Source organism: Neolamprologus brichardi, chromosome 13 (assembly GCF_056152115.1).
Source record: "Neolamprologus brichardi isolate AB-2024 chromosome 13, ASM5615211v1, whole genome shotgun sequence".
NCBI classification, from domain to species: Eukaryota; Metazoa; Chordata; class Actinopteri; order Cichliformes; family Cichlidae; genus Neolamprologus; species Neolamprologus brichardi.
The window spans coordinates 9,742,622-9,764,632 of NC_142116.1; the positions used below are offsets into that span (position 1 = coordinate 9,742,622).

At 41.5% G+C, this 22,011-nt stretch overlaps 1 protein-coding gene across 1 annotated transcript; it reads left to right on the plus strand.

Annotated features, from left to right (window-relative positions):
• Positions 1 to 4,060: 4,060 nt before the first annotated feature.
• Positions 4,061 to 21,207, plus strand: tnfaip3 (tumor necrosis factor, alpha-induced protein 3). The gene is made up of 10 exons (XM_006783638.3): positions 4,061 to 4,116; positions 8,985 to 9,145; positions 10,702 to 11,107; positions 15,072 to 15,262; positions 15,565 to 15,706; positions 16,121 to 16,291; positions 16,399 to 16,576; positions 16,761 to 17,758; positions 17,934 to 18,127; positions 18,250 to 21,207. The coding sequence occupies exons 3-10, from the start codon at positions 10,801 to 10,803 to the stop codon at positions 18,523 to 18,525; spliced, it is 2,457 nt and encodes an 818-aa protein (XP_006783701.1). The 5' UTR covers positions 4,061 to 4,116; positions 8,985 to 9,145; positions 10,702 to 10,800; the 3' UTR covers positions 18,526 to 21,207.
• The last annotated feature ends 804 nt before the right edge of the window (positions 21,208 to 22,011 follow it).

A 22,011-nucleotide genomic window follows, 5' to 3' on the forward strand; every position in this document is an offset into this window, starting at 1 on the left:
TTTCTGAGTGTTTGTTGAAATGCAGTGACTATGTTTGTATTGCTCATACGGACAAAATGATGAAGTGAAGTTTGTGTGCATAAACAAGTCAAATTCAAATATTTGTAGTTTTGAGATAAATATCACAACACAATAATAGATCAGTCAGCAGAGCTGGGCTAAGAAAGTGAACGCTCCAGGGTGCGGGAGCTCCTTTAGTACTCTTTGAGTATTGAGTCCTGATCACTTGATGGAGAAGTTAAATCCATAAATTTAAAGTGGACTGTGATGGTAATACGGAGCCAGCACAGCTGAATTAGCAGAGGTGTGACCTGTGAGTCATTGGATTTAGTCATAAGCCTCACATTAGTTGGTCTAAACAACCTGCAGATGTTCCAAGGAAGCTTTAAGACAAGCGAACAATGAATTGGAATTACTAAGATGTAATGGAATAAAGGCATCAGTAATATTTCTAATTCAGAGCATGACAGAATGAAGCGCAACTTGGCAATATTTTTGAAGTCATAAAAGCATGAATCAACCAGAGATTTAATGTTTAATTTAAAGTGAAAGCTGCTTCAAAAGTTACACCAACTTTTTGAGAGTTTCTTTTGTTTTGGCTGAATTCTGTTAGGGGCACAAACAAGGACTTCTTTTTATTCCCTTTATTAAGATGAAATTGTCAACCTAACTTTTAATATAGTAAAAGCACTTGTGCAAGGTCTGTACTTATAAACCTCTTTGGACTTAAAAGAAATAAACAATTGAAAGTTATCTGCGTATCACTGATTAAAATAAAACATCCTTAAAACATATTTATTACATTTCTTAGTTGAACCTGGAAGCAGATGGGCTAAAGCAGCAGAAGACCACACAGGGTGCCACTTCTCCTAAAAACATGTAACTGAGCTTATAATTTGCACGTGCTCACCAAAATTGGACAAAAGAAGACTGAAAAAACAAATGAGTGTTAATTTCTGCTGTAGCATTTGGTTAGTTGGGTGAGACTCAAACAACATGAAAGCATGAATCTATCTTGCTTTATATCAACGGCTCAGACTGTTAGTGGCAGCCTTATGCTACAGCCTACCCGAGTATTGCTGCTGACCATGTCTATCCTTTTCTAACTACAGTGTACCCATCTTATGATGGCTGCTCGCAGGAGGATAATGTAATCTCTAACTGGTTTCTTCAGCATGACAGGGAGTTCACAGTACTCACAGTCACTAATCACAGTCAACACAATCAAACACTTTGCCACCGGTAAATCTGCAGCTTGTTGAATCTGTGCTACAAAGAATGAAGGCAGTTCTGTAACTCCAAAAGAGTGTTCAACCAAGTACTTACAAGGTGTACCTAATAAAGTGACTGGTGGGTTTCTCGTTGGTAACTTCAAAGTTACAAATTAAAGTTAAATGTGCATCTCAACCTGAGTTTTTGTTCAGTGGTATTGGCGGCAAAACATTAATTTGCCACTCGTAGTTTATCGTCACACACAGAGCAAGTGGAGACACACATAGGTGATAAACAGCTCAGAGATCCAACGATGTGAGTCATACATTTCTGGTGTACACACCCAGCACCTCCCTGACTGGGAATTAGACTTTGCTCAGCATGTTGTGGCAAGTCTGGTTTCTCTGTAAAATGGGAGTGGCAGGAACAGAGGCAGGTAGGGGAAGGGAAAGACAACACAAAGGTAGAGATCGTAAGGGAAAGTAACACAGCACTGAAGCAGGAAGAGAAAGAAAATGAAACAAACGGTATCACACTGGAACTTTTTAATCCACACCTTGGACTATAATTATTTTCCCTCAGTGTTGTTTCTGTTTTTCTTCACGTCACAGAGCGAAAATCTGCTGCGCCATTGTTTTCTGTTCACGTAGCACCACAGTTCATATAATTAATGATACTCAAACTTGGGTATTTGCAGTGTATTTTGCTACACAGTACATCTACAATATAAACACATAAAATAAGTGCTTAATAAAACTACTGAGTACTTCCACAGTTATTCCTTTTTCATTGGTGGGATCGTGCCATGTTTAAATGTTTTTTGACATGTTTGACCAACAACACAAAATGAAGAGATCCCAAAAAGTTGATTCTGTTTGAGTGGACATAGCCTTTTCAGTGGGACTGACTTCTTCAGTCTCCGTGAATAATTGAGCACGAAGACAAAAAGAAGTAATATTTACTCAACAGTTGTGCATAACAAGAAAGTATCAACAACTTTCACTTGAGATGAAGAGACTTTTGTTTCTGTTTTTTGCTGTAAAAATCTCCCGAAAGTGCAGCTCTAAGAAAAATCAGCACTGTAAGATGATATCTTTAACACATTAAACACATCTTTATGTAATTTATGTGCTCGATTTTCTGCTGTTTTTATCTGCGCAATGCTGACCCCCTCAGGTCTGAGAAGTTACAGAATAAACATGCTGGTGATGAGATATTAGCAGAGAATAGAAATGAATAGAAATGTGGTTCATATAAACAGGAAATTCTAACAGTGCACGCTGGAAAACTTCTCAGCTGCTGTTTTTATCTCTGTAAAAGTTTTTTTTTAAATTCAGCACATCATTTCAAATTAAAAGTCAACATGTTTTTGTAAGCCCTGAAGTTTAAAAACGAGTGATTCCACAAGGAAACTAGCAAAATATTGTTATAGAAATTAAATGAAAGCAATATCAGTACATTAAACGGTACATTACTTCTAATGCTATTATACACTCACTGGTCACTTTAATAGGTACGCTTCAAGTCGATCCCTGTTTGCCTTCAGAGATTATTTTATTCTTCGGAGATGAATACACTGCAGTCATAAAGGGTTGGATATGGTTAGCAACATTACTCACTTAGTCTGTGATGTTTAAATGATGCTTAATTGGTACTAAGAGGCCCACTCCATTTCAAAACCACAAAAAATGTGAGCTGATTGTTTAAACAAGGCAGGATGGATCCATGCTTTCATGTTGTTTCTGCCCACTTCTGACCCTGCCATCCAAATACAGGTGCAGAAATTGAGACTCTTCAGATCAGGTCATGTTTCTACTATTATCTCCAACTTACTAACAGTTCACCATCAGTGTGAGCATGTTGAAGTGCCCAGAAGTTGACAAATCACAACATATGTTGTATAATGGACTATGTAAATGTTAAGTTACTTTACAAACATTGCAGGCATCAAACATAACACAAATGAATGCTTGATGTGTGAATTGATGTGCAAATATCCACACAACCCGGAATATATGGATGAATTCCTGTTGAGCATTTGAAGACGCTGTTTGGCGGTGAAAAAAAATTCAGCCCTCAGTTTCCCATGCACTCTCATCAGAAGAACCATTTTGATAGCTTCTTCAGGGTCACAAAATATTCAGATTTACAAATACTATTTACTAACTTTATGATGTAAGTCCAAGTTTTTATATTAATTTTATGTTCTACAATGACTCTGGAAAGTCCCTGACGTTAGTAAGTAATTGTGGTGTGAAATGTGTTGTATTTCCCTCTGTATTGTAGTGGAGCAAAAGCAGAAATTAAAGAAAGAAAACGGTAAATACTTCAAAAATTTACTGTGGTACAATTCTTAAACCAATATGCTCAATTACTCTTTGCCACAGGTTACCGGTACAGCTTTAGTAGCTCACTGGTTCCCTTTAGTTTGTGTTTCCACACAATTGCCACTGGAGGTCAGGCTCGATCAGCACAAGAGCTTCCGTGGCTGCGTCATCATCCAGCTGTTCAATCCACAACTGCTTTCTCTGAACCAGTCAGCATCAACTTTTACTACTTTCTTAGGAGTAGTGGCCCATAAAAGGGGGGACATATCACAATTAAACAATGTGAATGTCAGTCTTCACCCCTACACAAAGCTGTGTATACTAATTTTTTAGTGGGGGTTGGTTTCGATCCGCCTCCGAGGTGCTTTCCACTGAGAAGAAGAGTCAGAAGAACATTGAGATGTTCCTCTTCACAGTTCTCTCCAGGGTTCTCCCCACTCTTCTGCCACCTCATACCAGGATGGGGCTCCGAAGCTTTTGGGGCTCTGATGGAACAATCCGGGTTCAGAAGTCACTCTGAGGGACTGGCCGCACTGTCAGAACACAAGAGACGTTTGACTCTGGAGGATGTATATGGGTAAGAATGAGGCTGATAGATTAATGTAAAGTAAATGGTTTACCAGCAGGATGTACATATCCGACATACCTGTCATAAATCCCCAATTCCACTTGTGCTCCGCCTTTTAACACAGATGAGGAGACTGGACAGGGTGGTATATGCCAACATTATTAGGCTTGACTAAGATTTTGCAAAGCTCGTGTTTTTGTTGTTTTGGCAAATGTCTCAAGCTTTAAAACAAAGCACATACAGCATGCAACAAAAGCAGTGCAAGTAAGCGCAACAGCAGCACGGACTTGCTGCCAGCTAAGATCAAAAAGTGGATGCCACATTTTAAAGTAAAGGTTACTATCAAAGTCTCAGTGAGTCAGATTTCTACTTCACGTTAGCAACTGTTGCTTCCTTTAGAGCATCAACAAAATCCCCTAATATGCAAGGTTTCAATAGACTGCCAAGGAATATAATGCACACTAGCAATATTTATTTGAATTGGATCATTTTTATGTTTTTTTAATTTGAAGAAAGGATGAAATCTTTGCAGACCCCTCTGTCTGCATGTTCATGGGTTTTAAAAAGTTCAACTTTGGTGTTTCAAGATGGCAACATTGTAGGATGGATTCGAGACCTTTACCTCTGCAAAAAAAAAAAAAGTCCTGCATTGAAGAAGTTGCTCAATTAAAAGTAAGTAGCCATCATGTCTGTAGAAGCTAAAAGTGTCAAGCTGACATCTACTTTTTAAGTAAGTTATTGTTGCTGATGCAATATTTTACTGTTGTAGCCAATCAAGTTAGAGCTTACTGCACTGCATACTGCAAGTACTTTCATCTCATTTTATTTTATCAATGCAACATATTTGTGTCCTTGGATTTTTTGAAAAGCATTGTACATATCTAAATTATTATTATATTTATTACTTTAATTGTTTTAAAAGGCCTCTTGTGTGTTAATCATTTAAAGCAAATATTGACAAATAAATGAGGTGAAGAAAAAAGTCCAAAATAAATGAAATGGAAACATACTGTGCAATAATCTTGAGTTACCCTGAATTTTTACATTTTGCTTCCAAGGAAAGGCTAAACTTGTGTGTAATGTTTTAAAAGTGGTCTTTTTAGCAATAACTCTCCAGACTTTCTGCAGATCTTTCCAAGGGTTTCTAATTTGTTGTTGTTTTGTGGGGTTTTGTTTTTTTTGCTTTTTCACTTTTTTCACTCATTTTCAGTCCAGTCCTTGTACCTGTCTATTTTAAGAAAAGAATATTTGGGGTTTTTGTTGTTTTTTAAGCACTGACCTATGAATTATTCAACTATAGAGGGATGAAGCAGTGTTCTGTCTGCACATAACAGACAACTTAACAAAGACCCCATTGTAAAATGCATCTCCTGGGACTTTGCTACTAGCAGCCTGTCACAAAAACACATTTGTTCCTATTCTATATATTTTTTTAAAATGCTAACAATAACACAGCTTGACAGACGTAAAATTCTATTTTTGCACCAACAATGGGATTCCCAAAGAACTATTAGCCAAAAACTTGCCCCATCTCAGCATGGTGTGCAGCATATCCTCAAAAATGTAACTTAACTAAAAAACTATTCAGTTTTGAGGAGAAAGTTATAAAAGTATGCACTACTGTGGAATCCTTTGACCTTTTCTTGACAGACATAAATCCTTCCAGACGTTATAAGGAAATGCGGACTGCAGTATAACGGTCAGGTGGTTTTATTACAATATCATCTGCTGGTCTAATATAGGTCATTTAATGAGGGAAAAGTTCAGCATTGATATGAGACAATAGTGGTGGCGGTGGTGGGGGCAGTGACTAAAAGAGGATTGCTCATACTGGTGATTTGAAACAGCGGAGTGGGCCAGTTGTCCCTTCTGGGGTTTTCCATGTGCTGATGACTATGCTACTTAGCTTTCACCACTTCCACAGCCGGCTAGTATTGATTATTGACTTCCAGCCAGTGACTCAGCCAGCATGTGACTCAGTAAGGAACTTTTAAAAAGTTTGGAAACTGAAATTTTTAGCTTTGTCTACAATAGCCCCCTCAGCAGCATTCAGTCAAAACAGACCAGAGTTAGATGCGTTTTTCTTAAGTGCCCACTTACTCAGTCAAAGGCATTTTTGAGGTCAGTCAAAGTGACTTTATAGATGTTCGTTTGACAGCCGGTGCGTGCAAAGCATTACCTCAGGGGCAACAGCTTGAAACTTCGAAAGGTAAGACTGATTCACAGAGCTCATTCCTCGTGAATGCTGTCAGGTGTTTTTTAACAGTTTCTTTCCCCGAGTAGGTAGAAAACTGAAATGTAGTTTCTACTGTTGGGGCAGCTCAACACAGCAGTAGGAGACTTTCCACAGGTAGGAGAAAGGAAATAAAAAGTGAGGATCAGCACAGGATAACAACAGCAAGATTAAGACGAACTATCTTCTTTCACAGCGGTGAAGTGGATATTTGTCCACAGTGGGAAAAATATAGAATAAAGTTTTACCTCAGCTTCAGGCCTACTCTAGATTTACGTGAATCCTGCCCTTATATAATAAACATGTTTGTCAGGATGTCAAATTCTTGTTAAAGCTACTTTCAGTTACTGTGACTCTGGCTGGATTAATCTTCTTTTGAAATCTAATGACAACCAAGTTTCTGTGGTCTTTCTAATGGTTGATTCAACACTGAAAAGATGACATTATAAATTATCTATCATTTAACTGAGAACAAATTTACAGACCGACATTAATTTGCGACAGTTCTTTTGTAACTGTGCTCTGCTTCTCGGCCCATGACAGGTGGTATTTGGACCAAATACTCGTATTTGCACGTCGTACAAAATATGCTATTTGTACTTGGTTATTTTTTCTGATTTATCTATTTTACGAGACTAAAAATTAGGGGTGGGAATCACACAGTGGGTCATGGCACATTACTCTAATCTTAACTGGCCCAGGACAGCGCAATACACGGCACAGTTTAAATGTGCATGTGCATATTTGCGTCCGCACGTGTGTGTGTGTGTGTGTGTGTGAATTACAGTTGCAAATAAAGTGTCAGCTCCTTTATTAAACTCTGATTTGCTTTACCCCGCTCACTTGGTGAGTTTCTGTTTTTTCATTGCAAATTTAGATAGATATGCCTATTTCAAACAATTGAAGGAATAATGTACAATCCATATTTTTAAACACAACAAAACAAAATCCCAAATATATTAATTGACTATATATATATAAGCAATTCTGATTTTATGCTTCAAAAGGACTAGAGAGAAGTATAAACTTGCCGCTCCTTCCTGTCTAATGACTTAGTCAACTTCAGTTTTCCTTTAATTCATAAATGCAAGAAGTCAAGAAGACTTTGGTAAGTTAAACTGACAAGTTAATCAAAAAAGAAATCAGGGGGTGTGTGCATGTTTTAATTAAAAAAAAATAAAAATACTGGCCCCAGTGTGTTGTATAGTAAGTCGATGCAAAGTTATATGTAGCTCTTTAACTATTTGGTCCCAGTAGTACTGCAAATTGAATTTATGTTTAGTTTTTGATTGACTTAAGGAAATCAAACCATCTAAAAACTTTGCTTTTGTAACTTGGAGCATGTGGGCGTTTTCCAACTTTTGTATTTTCACCTCCTCCTAAATGCTAAACTGAAACTTTATTTGTGTTGGAACACACCCATCACACAAAGCCTAAAAATATTTATCTCTTTATGTCATCTAAATGTGTCACACCTCTTTTTCGCGTGCATTATGCTAACACATGCAACTCCGGCAAGTTGCATGTGTTAGCATAATGCATAATTTAAGCAAACGCTACACTTGGAAATAAAACTTAAAGCTCTGACTACTTTTCCGTTGCAGCTTCTGAATGGTAGACCGCAGTAAAACAGTTAAGCATGCTCTGCCACATACTAGAAGCTCAGTCAAGATAATAAAACTTGTCAACCACAACAAACCACAGGTGCACAACAGACTTGTGACTTGACTGTTGTAATGCTTTAGCCGCCTTGACAGCCAGTCAGGTGGGTTGCTGGATGATGGAAGATGCACACTTTTCTTGGTACACTCGAGCAAAGGTCATCTGTTGATGTTTAGTATTGAACTCACACGAAAATGAGAGGCACAATTTAACCAAGTGTCAGTTTACGTTTCCATTAGATGGAGACATATGGAGGTTAAGAGGCTTCCTTTAAGAGGAAACCTATTTTTGTTTTGTGATTTGGGTGGGAAGAGCTAGAAACTTTTGCCAAAATAAAATAAAACTTCACTTTACATGAACATTGAGCTAACTTACTAATGTAGTGAATGAACCAGCGGGTTAGCAAAGAGCTCACATCTGCTTCTTAAATATCTTTGAGCAAGACAGGAATTCCCAAGAACCTGAAAGTCTTTAATTATATTTACATGATTTGCTAACAATTAAAGCACCATCGCATCATTGTTTCAATAGCTACAGTCATCAGACCATGAATACACATATCAGTGAATGCAGTCAACAACTCAAATCCATTTCACAATCAGGTAATGAGCTTCGTTTTCCTTACTCATTTGCTGATTCTGAAGGTTAATGATTTATTTTTTAAGGCTGTCTCATGAAATAGAGTATGACGCGAACTGCCTCCCTCCCTCGGTGACGCTCCTTTGTGCTCAGTAGGTGGGATATGCTTTTCAGTATCGAGTCAGACAGATAGTAAAGACCCCCTGGTGGCAATGAGCTGCAACTACAGCGGTTGTGTGTGTGAGTGTGTGTGTGAGTGAGTGAGAGAGAGAGAGAGAGAGAGAGAGAGAGAGAGAGGAAAATGGGTGGACGGAAAGTCCCCGTGTGGAAATCCCCTTTGACTTGGACTTTTTCCTTGTTTTAAAAAAACTATCATTATCGTACGTGTGTATTCTTTTGAAAGGCTTCGCAGGCTGCGAGGGCTCCAAAATAGATCTGATACTGAAAGAAAGAGAAGGTTGAATGGCGCCGAGGACCGCTGCGGTGAGGCTGAGTGAAGTGGCTGAGAGAGGACTAGCCTGAGCATCCGGGAGGCTTTTGTTATTACCCCGACATATTACACAGGTAAGACGCCAGCCTTCCCTCCTTGTGCCTCCCCATGTGGACACACATTTCTTAGCAATTGGGTGAGACTTGGTGGGTAAGACCACGTTTGGGCCTTGAGTAATGTATGGTCGTGTTTCTGGGGACACGGAGGAAGCTTGAAGCCTGCTCACGACAGTGGCTTTGACAGCCATTGTTTACAAAGACGTCACCCTCGAGCGGATAGCAGGACATTTAAACAGCCAAATGTGGCATCGGCGAAGCTACAGTGTATCGATACCCGCGCTGTTAGACGCGATTGAACGCTACATTGTTCCAAAGGTAGTTGTCATTGGAATTACGTAAGCCTTTAACGTCAGCAAAGTCTCCTGTTATTGTGTTTTTGTGTAGCCAGCCATCCTAAACCGCAGCGTCCACCCGGGTGCTGCTGTCTGTCTGCCTTAAAGTGTGCCCCGCTGTGACAGCACGCCACGCTAATGATTCGTGTCAACATGCTCCCTGACATCCAGGTGTCTGTTGTCTGGTCCCTCATGTGACTGACTAGCCCTTTAGCACGGCCTAGTCTGTTGTTGCACCTGCTGCTGTTTGGGTAGTAAAGGCACAGAGGCCAATAGAAGCTCGCTGTTCAGGTGTTTGTGGACTCGAACAGTATCTTCCGACCTGACTGCCAGCTTGCCAGAGGTTGATAGAAGGATGTTGTGGGAAGTTTAAAAGTCAGCAAAACTCCAGGCCCACTTGCTGACCATTACTTTCTACTTCCTCTAAACTGCTAATGCGTCTTCACTGTGTTGAAATGTGAGGGGAAATAGTCCTTTAAAACCTTCCCTTCAGCAAACTTGACTCAAATTGGGTATAGAGGTTGTGCATTGAACCTCAGTACCTTTATACTTAAAGTATAAAAACTGCCAAAAGTTTCCCTAATTTTCCTAGCTTTCAAATTACTGTAACAAATTGGGAAACGTGGCTGAATTAAAGTTGTATTTTATTTAGGGGAAATAATTCTGCAGCTGCTTGTCTTTTAAATGACTTCATGGAGTGACGTAAACCCAGGTTAGATTATCTTCCTCCTGTACTGAGAGCAGTGTTTGTGTCTGTACTGAAAGCCTATAATTTTTCTAATGATTCCCAGCCTTTTAAACGGAGACTTTATGCAGGCTGTTGAAGGAAGAGGCCTTGTGACCTCCCCATCAGCCTGGGAAGCCCTGGGTGGCCTTCGGTTAAGGTCTGGAAAGCACCCGTTTATTGTTGGAAGTCTTTGAGCTCAGTGGGACACTAGGAAGCCCTGTTGAGGGAAACTCTCAAAAACCATCAAGACAAAAAGGAGAATTAAAAGAACAAACAAGAATACAAAGGGGTCTTTGTGTACTTTATTCAGTTGGGCCCAGCAGAATCTCCAGGAAAAAGCACCATACAGCCTCCACACTGGAATCATCCTTTGTGATGGGTAGTTTCCCAAACAAACTGTAAATTAAGTTGTGCCTTAAGTCTTAATTTGTTAGGAAGGGGACTCTCCACTGAAAATTTCCCACAAATCCCTGCTGTGAAATAACATGTCCTCTCCGCTTCTCTCCATCCAGTTTCCACGTTGATCCGGCATCGGTGGTTGGTGCCTCCTCCTCCTCTCCTCCTTGCTCCTCTTCCTCCCCTCCTTCCATTCACCTGGCCAGCCATCCGCCATGTCGCAGGGTCAGAACTTCCTCCCCAAATTCCTGTTTGTCTCCAACCTGCTCAAGGCAGTGAAGATCCGACAGCGAGTGCCTAACGATGTGGTGAAGCCTGCTGCCAGCGGTGGCCTCATGCACCACCTGCGGGGTATGCACCGGTACACGCTGGAGATGATCGCCATGAACCACTTCCCCCAGGCCTTCAGGGAGGTGGTTCAGGCCGCCATCCTGGACCGAGCCATGCAGGCCTCATTAGAGAAGGAGAAAAAGCTCAACTGGTGTGGGGAGTTGAAGAAGATGGTGCCCTTACGCACCAATGGTAAGAACGATTATGCTGATGTTGAGGAGCTGTACTGGAATACGGAGGCTACAGTAAACCAGATTTCTGTGGTGGTCTTATAAGTGGATGAAGCTCCACGAAGCTTTGTTGATGTTCAAAGATGTTTTATATTATTGGTTGTATAGCAGAGGGCACCGTAAATAACTGCTGTTGGAGCAGTAGGTGATATTCAACACGAATAGAACAATTCAGCAGATTGGTCACAGAGCTAATGTTGAACCATTTCTCCTTGATTTTAGCAGCAAAACATATTGCGCTCAACACAGGATGTGTTTTGCTTTTGTTTCATTTTCTATGAGAGAGATGGTGAGCTCTTATGAGTCAGGGCTATTTGATATGCAAATTCTGAGATGTCATTACTCACAGGCAGGGTTACTGTAAATGACAACAATCGAGGGACGCGAGTTCCGCTTTCACATAGACTCATTTAGCAGCCCCCTTGGTTTTACTGTGCCGACCTTAGCGTTTGACTTTAGGCACCCCACTGCTAAGTCATGTTTTCTGTTACGTGAATGTTGTAAGACGGGAACATCCCAGGGCAGGCAAACATGTAGACTCGGGCCTGATTACTTCTGATCATAGTTCTGTACTGGGAAATTCTCTGGCGTCACATGCAGGACTGTTATTTACTGTCTGTGATGTTTCAGACCCGACTATTTCCACAGTTTTTCATTTGCTGCATTTGGGGTATGCCCCCTCTTTTTCTGTGTAGGTGTGTGTTAGTGAATGTCAGTGGATGTCAAAAAAACACACCGTTTTACCTTAAATTCCCCACCTGCCTGACTTTATGGATTTGTGTTTGTGATGATCTGTTAGAGCTCATCAGACCTTGTTAAAGCAAACGTGTGTGTCTCTGGTGGCCTTTTCCATCTATACTGCAGTAGCTTAAACACAGCTGCTGTGTACATCAGATCTATTTTAAAGTTAATGGGGAGGACGATTTTTGAGAGGAATCGTCAGCTATAGCTTCACAACAGAAGGAGGAAGAGGAAATCAGTCATAATTGCAGCTTTGTGCTAAACATGTGAGTTTCCAGAGGAAATAGTTTCTTTCTTTCTCATGTGAGAAATTCCTACATTGGTCACATATCAGAAGTTACTTTGAATAATTACTGGATGGTTGAGGAACTTGCTGGGTGTGTTATGTCCTACAGTACTTTTTTTTTAAATAGTGAAACTCTTTGAAAGGGTCCCAGCCAATTCTGAAGTTAGTAAGCACTGAAGGACTTACTGTAACTGTCATCAGCACATAATTCCCCCTCGCAAAGACCCCTTAATTGATGACCAAAATGGATGACTTCTGCTGCCAGTAACCTGGCTGGAATTTCCTGGTTTGCGAAGATGATGTCATAAAGAGGAGACAGAATTTAGTGCCGGAGCGTCTAACTCTGAAGGACCCAGACGTGACTTTGAGCAGAGGACGGACAACACGCACGCACGCACACACACACACTCACACACACACACACAGGGCTGACTGACTGCTGCTGAGTCACTGGAGCTCAGCAGACACACACACATACAGAAAGAAAACGTGAGAGAGAAGAAGTCTGTTCACTGATGTCCAGCACTGTTTTCGGATATCTGTCTCCACATCATCTCAGACCTGAATTTACCAGTGAACCCAAAATCCTTATCTCATTTGGTCTATGCAAATGCACTAAAGATCCAAACCCCATAACCAATTTCCCCAAGCCCGGCTTAATTACGAAGCAAGATCACGGAATATAACTGACCATCAAAAAAAAAAAAACAGACTCATAAAACTTCCACTCCGCTTCAATTAAAATAACAGGGCCACATCCGTTTTCCTGATGCATCCAACTTTTCCTCCAAGTAAAACAAGGCTTTATTAGAATTCAGTCTCTCTTCTGTCTTGAATGTCTCGGACACATCCGTGGGGTTTTCCCAAACAGTATCCCATGTCTGTCATGTGTCCCCATCAGGAAGGATTTGTTCAGCTGCAATACACTAACTTCATGGTTAAGTTACTGGGAGGACACATACACTGCTGCAGTGTTCTGCCTTACAAGTAAAGCTTTTAGGTTTCTTTTGGGGCATCCACATTATTCCTCCTAGATTGGGGTATGTGGTATGTGCACTTTGTTTTTATAAGCAAGACTACACAAGGAAAAACTTGACGAGGAGGCGACGCATGAGCAAAGGATGAGCCAGTGAAATTTTCCATATCACTTTCTGTAAAATGGGACATTGACCTTAGTGGATAATCTATGAGCGTTTTTCTAGTTTGGTAATAATTACTGCAGTTGTTTACAGTCAAAAATCTTGGGCCATTCTCACACAACAACCTGCAGACAATGTGTGGGAAAGTGCAGCCCTGCTGGAAGCACACTGTCGCAAACTTGTGCTGTCACCTGGACAGTGACCAAATCAACTTAAGCCTGGCTCTGCACTGATATGTTTTCAGGAAGTTCCCCAGCTTGCCACAGAGGAAGTATCTATATATAACCTGATGGGAGCTGCTGAACCACTTTCATCTTTAGTTTTCAGGCACCTCACTTTGTGATCATGACTTTTTTTTTCGTGCAAGAGGAAGTGATTACGTGTGTGGACATTTGTTTGGATTTGTGTGTACCTTTGGGCCTACATATGTCTGGTGTTTTTTATTAAAAAAGCCTTGCATTTTATGTTTTTGCTGAGTGATGCAAGAGCACTGAAATGGAACAACATCTAGCTGGTCTGAAATGGAGAAGTGTTTTTTTTTCTCTCTCTTTAAATACAGTGAGATGTTCCTTCAGTTGAAAGAAAACAACTGTAGCTCAGATTGCATTAATTGAGCCACACAACAATTAATGCTACACTGAGATCAGATTTTGGCCTATTTAACACTTGCATCAAAACAAAACAACATTTTATGATCCTTTTTTTAGAAATTTTTTCCTAGCTGTTTCTTAAACCTACTTAAACTTACTTAAACTTTTCATGTATAGAGGAGAGATCTTGAAAATGTCTGTTTAATACAGCAGTATTATACAAAGAAGGGTGCAGATGCTTTATGTGTATGAAGTTACTGCCAGGTAAATGTTTGTGGAGGGAAAAAAACGAAGTAGACATTACAGTTCATGTGTATATGCTTGTGCATGTGAGGACCCATGTTATCTCTGCTCATTAATCACAGCATTCATCGGGTGTTGATAGTAGTATTTAAAAAGATAACATTCCATCCGGTCCAAGTCACGCCTTTGTGGAAAGTACAGGACCAGCTGAGTAGCATTGATGAGTTGGGATCATAGGAGGGGAGCACGCACACATGCACTCGCATGAAAGACAGAAGTTAGTACAGGGAAATTCCTGTGTTTAGTGTGGCAACAGGGTTTTTCAGAGCTGCACACATTAACAAATATGGGCTCTGCTGTTTCACAATGAGAAAAAGACCCAGTACTGCCAAAGGAGAATAAAGAAAATTCCTGGATTTTTAGCTGCTCACGCTCTCACACACTCGTCTTTTCAGCAACCAAGTCTTTATCACTGCAGCCAGTCAGTAGAATATAGGTAAAGGCACATACTTTGGCAAAAACAAATATATGTATGTGAGAATTCTGGTTTTCTATACAGATTTAGATTGTAAAAAGATTCCGTTTTTCAAAAACGTGTTCCGGGGAAATTACGGGTCATTTTTATCAGCCTTGTCTGTGGTGTGTGTACTGTTAGATGTATAAGGGTCATATAATAGTCGAAACACCAGATACTAACGACCAGCCCAGCGGCCTGGAAATCCCCAGACTTTAGTTACACTTGTGTGTGTGTGTGTGTGTACACACTGCAGTTGCCTGTTTTTTATGCTGTATGTGCATAGCCTTTGTATGTGTGCGTGTGCATGTGCCTATTCACAGAAGGAGAACTTTGTGTCCTGTGTACAAAATCAACCAAGCATAGTACTAAAAACACATGTGTTTTCTTGCCTCCTCTTTGTGTGTCTGTAGGAGATGGGAACTGTTTGCTTCATGCAGCCTCTCAGTACATGCTGGGTGTTCAGGACACAGACCTGGTTCTTCGGAAAGCTCTCCATGGTGTTTTGAAAGAAACTGACACGGGCGTCTTCAAAGCTCGCTTCCAGGCAGAGCTGCTCCAATCTCAGGAGTTCACCCAAACTGGACTCCGATACACCACCATGGTATGAATTTCCAACTAGATGCATTTTCGATTACTTTGCATTGAGAAAACTGTGCTAGCGCATGTAACCTATTTGCAAGTGACACAGTAACATTTAAATCTTTGTATTGAAATGTTACTTTTTATTTCTTAGAAGCAACCCAGAGACTAATAATTCTACTTTTATGTCATAGTTCGGGCCAGATATAATAACCTGTCCCTCGCCTCTCACCTAGAAAATATTTTATAGAAATGTTTGCACAAATTGAATCCACAGCACACTCATGCAGAAGTTTATTTCCTAATTGTGTGCATTTGTTCCAGAACTGGGAGGATGAGTGGGAAAAGATTGTGAAGATGGCATCGCCAGTCTCCAGTAGCAATGGCCTCCAGTTTGATTCTTTGGAGGACATCCACATCTTCATCCTCTCCAACATTCTCCGCAGACCCATCATCGTCATTGCAGGTACTCCCTTTTTATCATCTCAAATTATGCTTATTTATCCTTGTTAGCCCTCAAAGACTCACTGGTTTTGTAAGAGCACATCTTGTAATGTATAATATATCACCAGCATTCCTCAACATTTGCTCTCGGTTGCTTTGAAGTCTTCTTAAAGCACTGTGTCACTTACTGTCTATCTTAATAAAGAATCTCAAATGGATACTGATGATTTCTCAACTTCAAAATATAAAAAAATAAATATGCAGAAACATGTTTGCAGTCATATTTGAGCAAAGCCTGCTTTTTCAGGATCTAAAATCCTAAAATGACTGCACATTGCTCCATTTATTCCACTTGAATTGGGTGCAGCTCTATAAAAGTTGTTCATTGTCATTTATTAGAGAGTTATAAACCCTTAAATCTTTGTTCTTTCAACAGACCAGGTGGTCAGGAGTATGAAATCCGGCACCTCCATCTCTCCTCTGAATGTGGGTGGGATTTATCTGCCTCTACACTGGCAACCCACAGAGTGCTACAAATACCCAATAGTGCTCGGCTACGACTCCCAGCACTTTGCACCCCTCATCACCATCAAAGACAGTGGTCCAGGTACAAATCACAAAGAAATAGGTGTTATATATTTGGCACGATAAAGGGACAAAGCAGGACCCCTGTTCATGGATTTGGCTCTGTGTATCTTTAACTGAATTTCCCAGAGATCCGAGCAGTACCGCTGATCAACCCGAGGCGGAATGGCTTTGAGGAACTGAAAGTTCATTTTCTGATGGAGAAGGAGCAGCAGCAGAAAGAGAGGCTCCTCAAAGAGTACCTGCACCTGATAGAGATCCCTATCAGATTGGGCCATGACATTACACAGATTATGAAAGCTGCAAGGTACTTGGGCATTATAAGCTCCATCCATTGTTAAATGCAGCTTTGAACAGCTCATGGCATAAGAATTGTTTTTGACTGATTATCAAAGATAATTTAGCCAAACTACTTTTATTAACTATGAATTTGAAAGGGAAAAAAGTAATAAAATGCAGTTAAGAACCACATTGTATGTCTCTGTCCTAAGGCTGGATGAGGGAAACCTTCCTGAAGACATGAACCTGATGGAGGACTACCTACAGCTTGTGAACCATGAGTACCAGCGCTGGCAGGAGGACAAGGAGCAGGCATGGGCTGCCCAGCCACAGCGTCCGCCACCCTTCTCTGTCTCCCAGCTCTCGCTTATTGAGATCCGCTGTGCCACACCACGATGCACCTTCTATGTCTCTGTGGACACGCAGCCTCATTGCCATGAATGCTTTGAAAAGCGGCAGGCCACTACTGGTGGAGGAGCGAGGATAGAAGGGGTAATTCAGACTAAGGAGGGAGGTTTACAAGGTGGGGTAGGAGTCATAGGGGGATCAGAGACTGAGGTGAGCTCCAGAGGGGCCAGAAGTAGCAGCCCCCCATGCTCTTCATCTGGGAGAGGAGTAGTGTTATCCAGTCCCCGCTCAGCCCCGCCCACCGCCCCCAGCCTCAGCCTATACAGTGAAACACATGCAATGAAGTGCAAGACACCCGGCTGCCTCTTCACCCTAAGTGTGGAGCATGATGGACTTTGTGAGCGCTGCTTCAACTCCAGGCAAAACCACGGACCCCCTGGAGTTGGAACGGCCGCTACAGGACTGCCAGGGACCAATGGGGGGCCTGTCGTTCCCCACCCAGCCCAGGGCTCCGGCTGGAACCAGTGGGGAGGCTGTGAGACCGAGACAGAGCGATGTAACATGTGCAGAAAGGAGGCGTTTAGGATATTCAATGGCTTGTGTCCACCCTGCATGCAGAGACAGCAGGCTCCAGAAAGGGGAGAGCCACAACAGATCAATCCCAGGACTGAAGCCTCATCTTCAGCTTGGACCCAGGCCAGGGACACTGAGCGGCCATGCCTCACTCTAACTCCAGGGCACACCTCAGCTTGGCAGGGCCCTGTGGCCCGACCTTGTAAAAGATCTGGCTGCCAGTTCTTTGGGACACCTGAGAAACTGGGTTTCTGCACTATTTGCTACGTAGACTATCAGACAAATCACCGTAAGTCCTAAAACAAAACTAGAAAACACTTCTTGCATTGCAAGCTTTTCGTATATATAAAATTTATTATAAAAGCCGTATAGCTGTCTTAATAAACATCTCATTTAACTGTTCTGTTTGTTGTTATTCAAATGTCATATGGCACATTGCTTATGTTGGCCACTGTTTCTTCCAGACCTGACTCCTCCTCCTGCCCCGGCCCAGAGTCGGCATGGTTTGGAGACAGGCTTCCAGAATGCCTCACGATGTCGTGGGCCTGGGTGTGGTGCAGTTGGCAAGGTGATGCTGGAGGGCTACTGTGATAAGTGCTATGTAAAAGAGCAAAGTGCAAGACTTAACCAAGTCGCAAATCGCACGTCCCCTCCTTTGGTAGGTATCTGCCATACCTTCATAACTCCTCACTGTTCTTCACATGTCTTGTTTTTTTCGTGTGTTATTCTTCTTCGCCTGTTGACGGTTCTTTCCATTCTCGCTCTTTCTCCGTACAAAAGCGCGAACGAGCAGCAAAACCCAGATCTTCGCAGCAATCCCAGACCCAGACTCAGTGCCGGCGGAGTGGCTGCAGTAATGTGTCCCCGGGTTGCACAGACCTCTGCCCAGAGTGCCACACGCGTGGTCAGGGCAGAGAGCCAGGAAGACGGGCGCAGGCGCCCAAAGAAAAGTCGAAGCAGCGGTGCCGGACACAAGGCTGTGACCACTACGCCAACCAAGAGAAACAGGGCTACTGCAACGAGTGTGACCACTTCAAACAGATTTACCGCGGCTGACCACATTTAGCGCCCATGCACACGACAGCGATGATGACACATCGCTAGCACGCTAGAGCCGCCGCCCTGCTGTGGGCTCTCCATGCCAGTCAATGCACCTCTGATACTAACTAACCAACTAACTAACTTGCTAGTGACTAACTAGTTACCTTATGGCCTGAAAATCAAACCCCCCATGTAGAATGTGAAGAGAGAGTGTGTGTATGTGGGGGTGGTGGTGAGTGTGTGTGTTTTCGCAGTAGACATGGCCTCCAGAATACCTCTTTGTGCAATTATTATCATCTGACGTGCCCTGCGCACTTACACGGTGAGAGGTTTGGCTACATGTCAGAGCAACTGACTTAACTCTTGTGTACAATATGTATTTAGAGGTACGTAGTGAATCGTGCCGGACAAAATGATTGTATGTCGACATAACAAGAAGCATCTGACATTGCTTTCTAGACCACAGCCAAGGATTTATACCCCCCGTCTGTCTGTCTGTCTGTCTTAACCCATCTGTGTATCTGTCTGCCTGTCTGTCTAGCATTTGCTCTGAAGAAAGAGAGATGCAGTAGTTGGGCATGCCCAACAGCAAATCTCTGTGAAAATAGTCAGCAGAAGTGTGCAAAACTGGGCCAAAGGAAAGCAAGCAAAGTGCTTGAAATTAAGTTAAATGGCATTCACCACTGTTTTGCTTAAATCTCCTAAATCACTCATCTATGTCCTCACAACCCAGACAAAGATTTTTTTTTTTTCAAAAAGATTCTCTTGCAGTCAATATTGTAAAAATGGTCAAAGATTGATTTTCTTCCATTAGCCAGACAATAGCAGGGTTAGTTTATATTTTGAGGCTAATTAACCTTATTACTGTTACATATCTGATGTAAATTGCTTGATATGGAACGTAAAAAAAAACAAATTATAAACTGTGCAGGACAAACAGGGCAGGCCCCTGTTAGTTTTGGTGCTACATGTACAGAAATACAAGCCTCTCCATTGTAGCCAACATGCTGGTGGTTTCAGCGGACAGAAGGCAGAGATCACAGTAGAGACAGGACTCACTCTCTTTCGAAACCTCCTTTCCTTCCTCTTATTTCCCTTTTTCTCCAAAACAAATCTGTTGCCTTGGACGTTGTTTTCCTGTTTACTTACCACTTAAGCACCTAGAAACGCATAGACACATGCGCACACATATCTACACAATGTATACACGAACATTATATCGTCAGTCCTGTTAAAAGGGGATTGGCAACTGTGAGGAGAACTGAGACTACAAGGACAGGCGAAGTCTGGATAATTATCCACCCTACTACCGTATACACACGCACACATGCAAACACAGCTTTGTGAGATTGTATGCCCCCACCCCAGCCTGAGGTAATGTGTAGGTAAATGAACCTGTAAAGATGCATTCCTCTCTGCTTCACCCTCCTGGATGTGCCAAGGCATCACTTTCAAAACTTCAGAGAGCAATCCTGTTGCCTGCTTTGGCTAATCTTGTCTATCTGAATGTGTTTGTGCTGCTTGTACAGCAGCACAGTATTGGGGCTGATCCTCGATAAGTTTTGCCTTTACATAGTGATTGAAATTTTATGGACCAGAGGGGCCTGATCAGTGATTATCGATCAGTGCTCCCACTTATAAAAAATGCTTTTGTGAACATGGATCTTAGTCCATACCGTAGGACCTTCCAACCCGATGCCTCATCTTCAATACACACACACATACACACATACAGATAAAACGTACGCGCGTGTGCGTCTGGAGTACACAAAAAACTGACATTCCTCCTCTTTTTTTTCTTTTCTTTTTTTTTTGAATTATAAATGTATTTTGATATATTTGTTTTTTTTCTGCCAAAAGAGGAAAAAAAAACAAAAAAACGTGCCATCAATTGCCAAACAGTTGTTGTTACCTCCTTAAAAACGGCCAGCCTGGACCATTCTAAACTAACCAGAGTGCCACAGATTGACATCTCCTGTTCTGCGCAACCACCGACTTCAGCTAATCCAGATCTCTCATGCTGAAAACCCCCTAATGGACACCATCTTTCCGTGAACTTATCTTTTATTCAGATACGAAAAAATGTCTGTCTGTAAAGATAAGCTCAAACATAAAACATTTATCAGACTCAAATTTGGTAATAACTGGAACCTCTCTCCCCTCTTACTTCAGCTGTAGGCAGATATCCATCTGTGGCTCTAGTTAGAAAAGCATAGACAACCAGGCTCTTGGTCTGCCTTTTCATTCAACTGTATCTAAAGCTGTCAGGCCAGCCCACGTGTTGACGGCCTGGACGTAGATCTCTGTGTGCTTTAATCACCTCTAGACAAACCTTAATCACTTCAAGGCCAATTAGTGCTCAGCTCATCATAACCTCTTAACAAGAGGCTCTGACTGAGTTTGACTGGGAGGAGATCACATAAGTTGCACATGACTTGTCTAAGCTGCTGAGGCATTTAGGAATGGTACTCCGACCTGTGTAGGGACAGAGCATCGACTTAAGAGCAGAAGGTGTAACAAAACATGCAAATGGTGTGGAAGTTTCTTTGTGTGACTTTTTGACAATAGGGTATTGTATGAAAAAAGCCTGGTTTTATTTGTTAAGTATTTATTCATATCAAAATATCTGTATTGTGTGATTCAATAATTATTTATATGTCGTCCTGAAATGAATTATTTTTATTAAGAAATCTGAAATCTGACTGATGTGTTTCTTGGGTCTGTACTTACTGTGTGTGTGTGTGTGTGTGTGCATATACTTGTGTGGATGTATTTTGACATCAGGTGGAACCGTAGAATTTGATTTGCGTGAGGATTGGCGTCAAACAATTTATTATATTGATAAAAATCATATTAACGTGCAGCCCCATGTCAACAAGCGCAATCGCTGTCAGGGGAGAGTTTATTATAAGCTTTTGAAGCTACATCTTACTGATGAGTCTCAAATGCATCACCTGCTTGCAAACAACACCACAAACATCATTGGTGATGACCCTAACTCTAGAACTAGGCAATTAGAATATGTTTATTGATTTATTAAGTTGTTCTCCAAAATATTTTCAATGGGGAAACAAAGAAAGTGTTTATTCAAAGTGACATACATCAAAAATATCTGTTTTCCCCCCAAAAAGTCTCCAAAATATACAATTATAGGGGAGTGCTAGGGTTATGGATGGGCTTATGATTACTTAAACTTCTTAACTTGGGTTAAGTTGCTGTTTGGAAAAAAAAAAGTTGTAAAGATGAGCTTGTTGCATTTATGTTTAAGTGTATGATGGTTCCAGTTTAAAATGAGGTTTTGCATAATGGGAACATTGTGGGTTTTTCGAGAACAGCTCATTCAACCAATGCATGAGTGACTGAGGTCATCAGTGACTCGACATCAAAGGCAAAAAAAAGAAGCACGTCAGGCTGTAATTGTGAGGAGAGTTTTGTCCCGAATGACTAATGTTGTATAGTGGTTAACAGGTTTACTTAATGTGTGAAAGTTCCAGACCAGTA

What these genes read in the sequence shown, in the direction of transcription:
- tnfaip3 (XM_006783638.3), top strand. Translation starts at nt 10,801, where the DNA reads ATGTCGCAGGGTCAGAACTTCCTCCCCAAATTCCTGTTTGTCTCCAAC. An exon ending in GGTGCCCTTACGCACCAATG is followed by an intron (nt 11,108 to 15,071) that starts GTAAGAACGATT and finishes GTGTGTCTGTAG; the next exon opens with GAGATGGGAACTGTTTGCTT. An exon ending in GACTCCGATACACCACCATG is followed by an intron (nt 15,263 to 15,564) that starts GTATGAATTTCC and finishes CATTTGTTCCAG; the next exon opens with AACTGGGAGGATGAGTGGGA.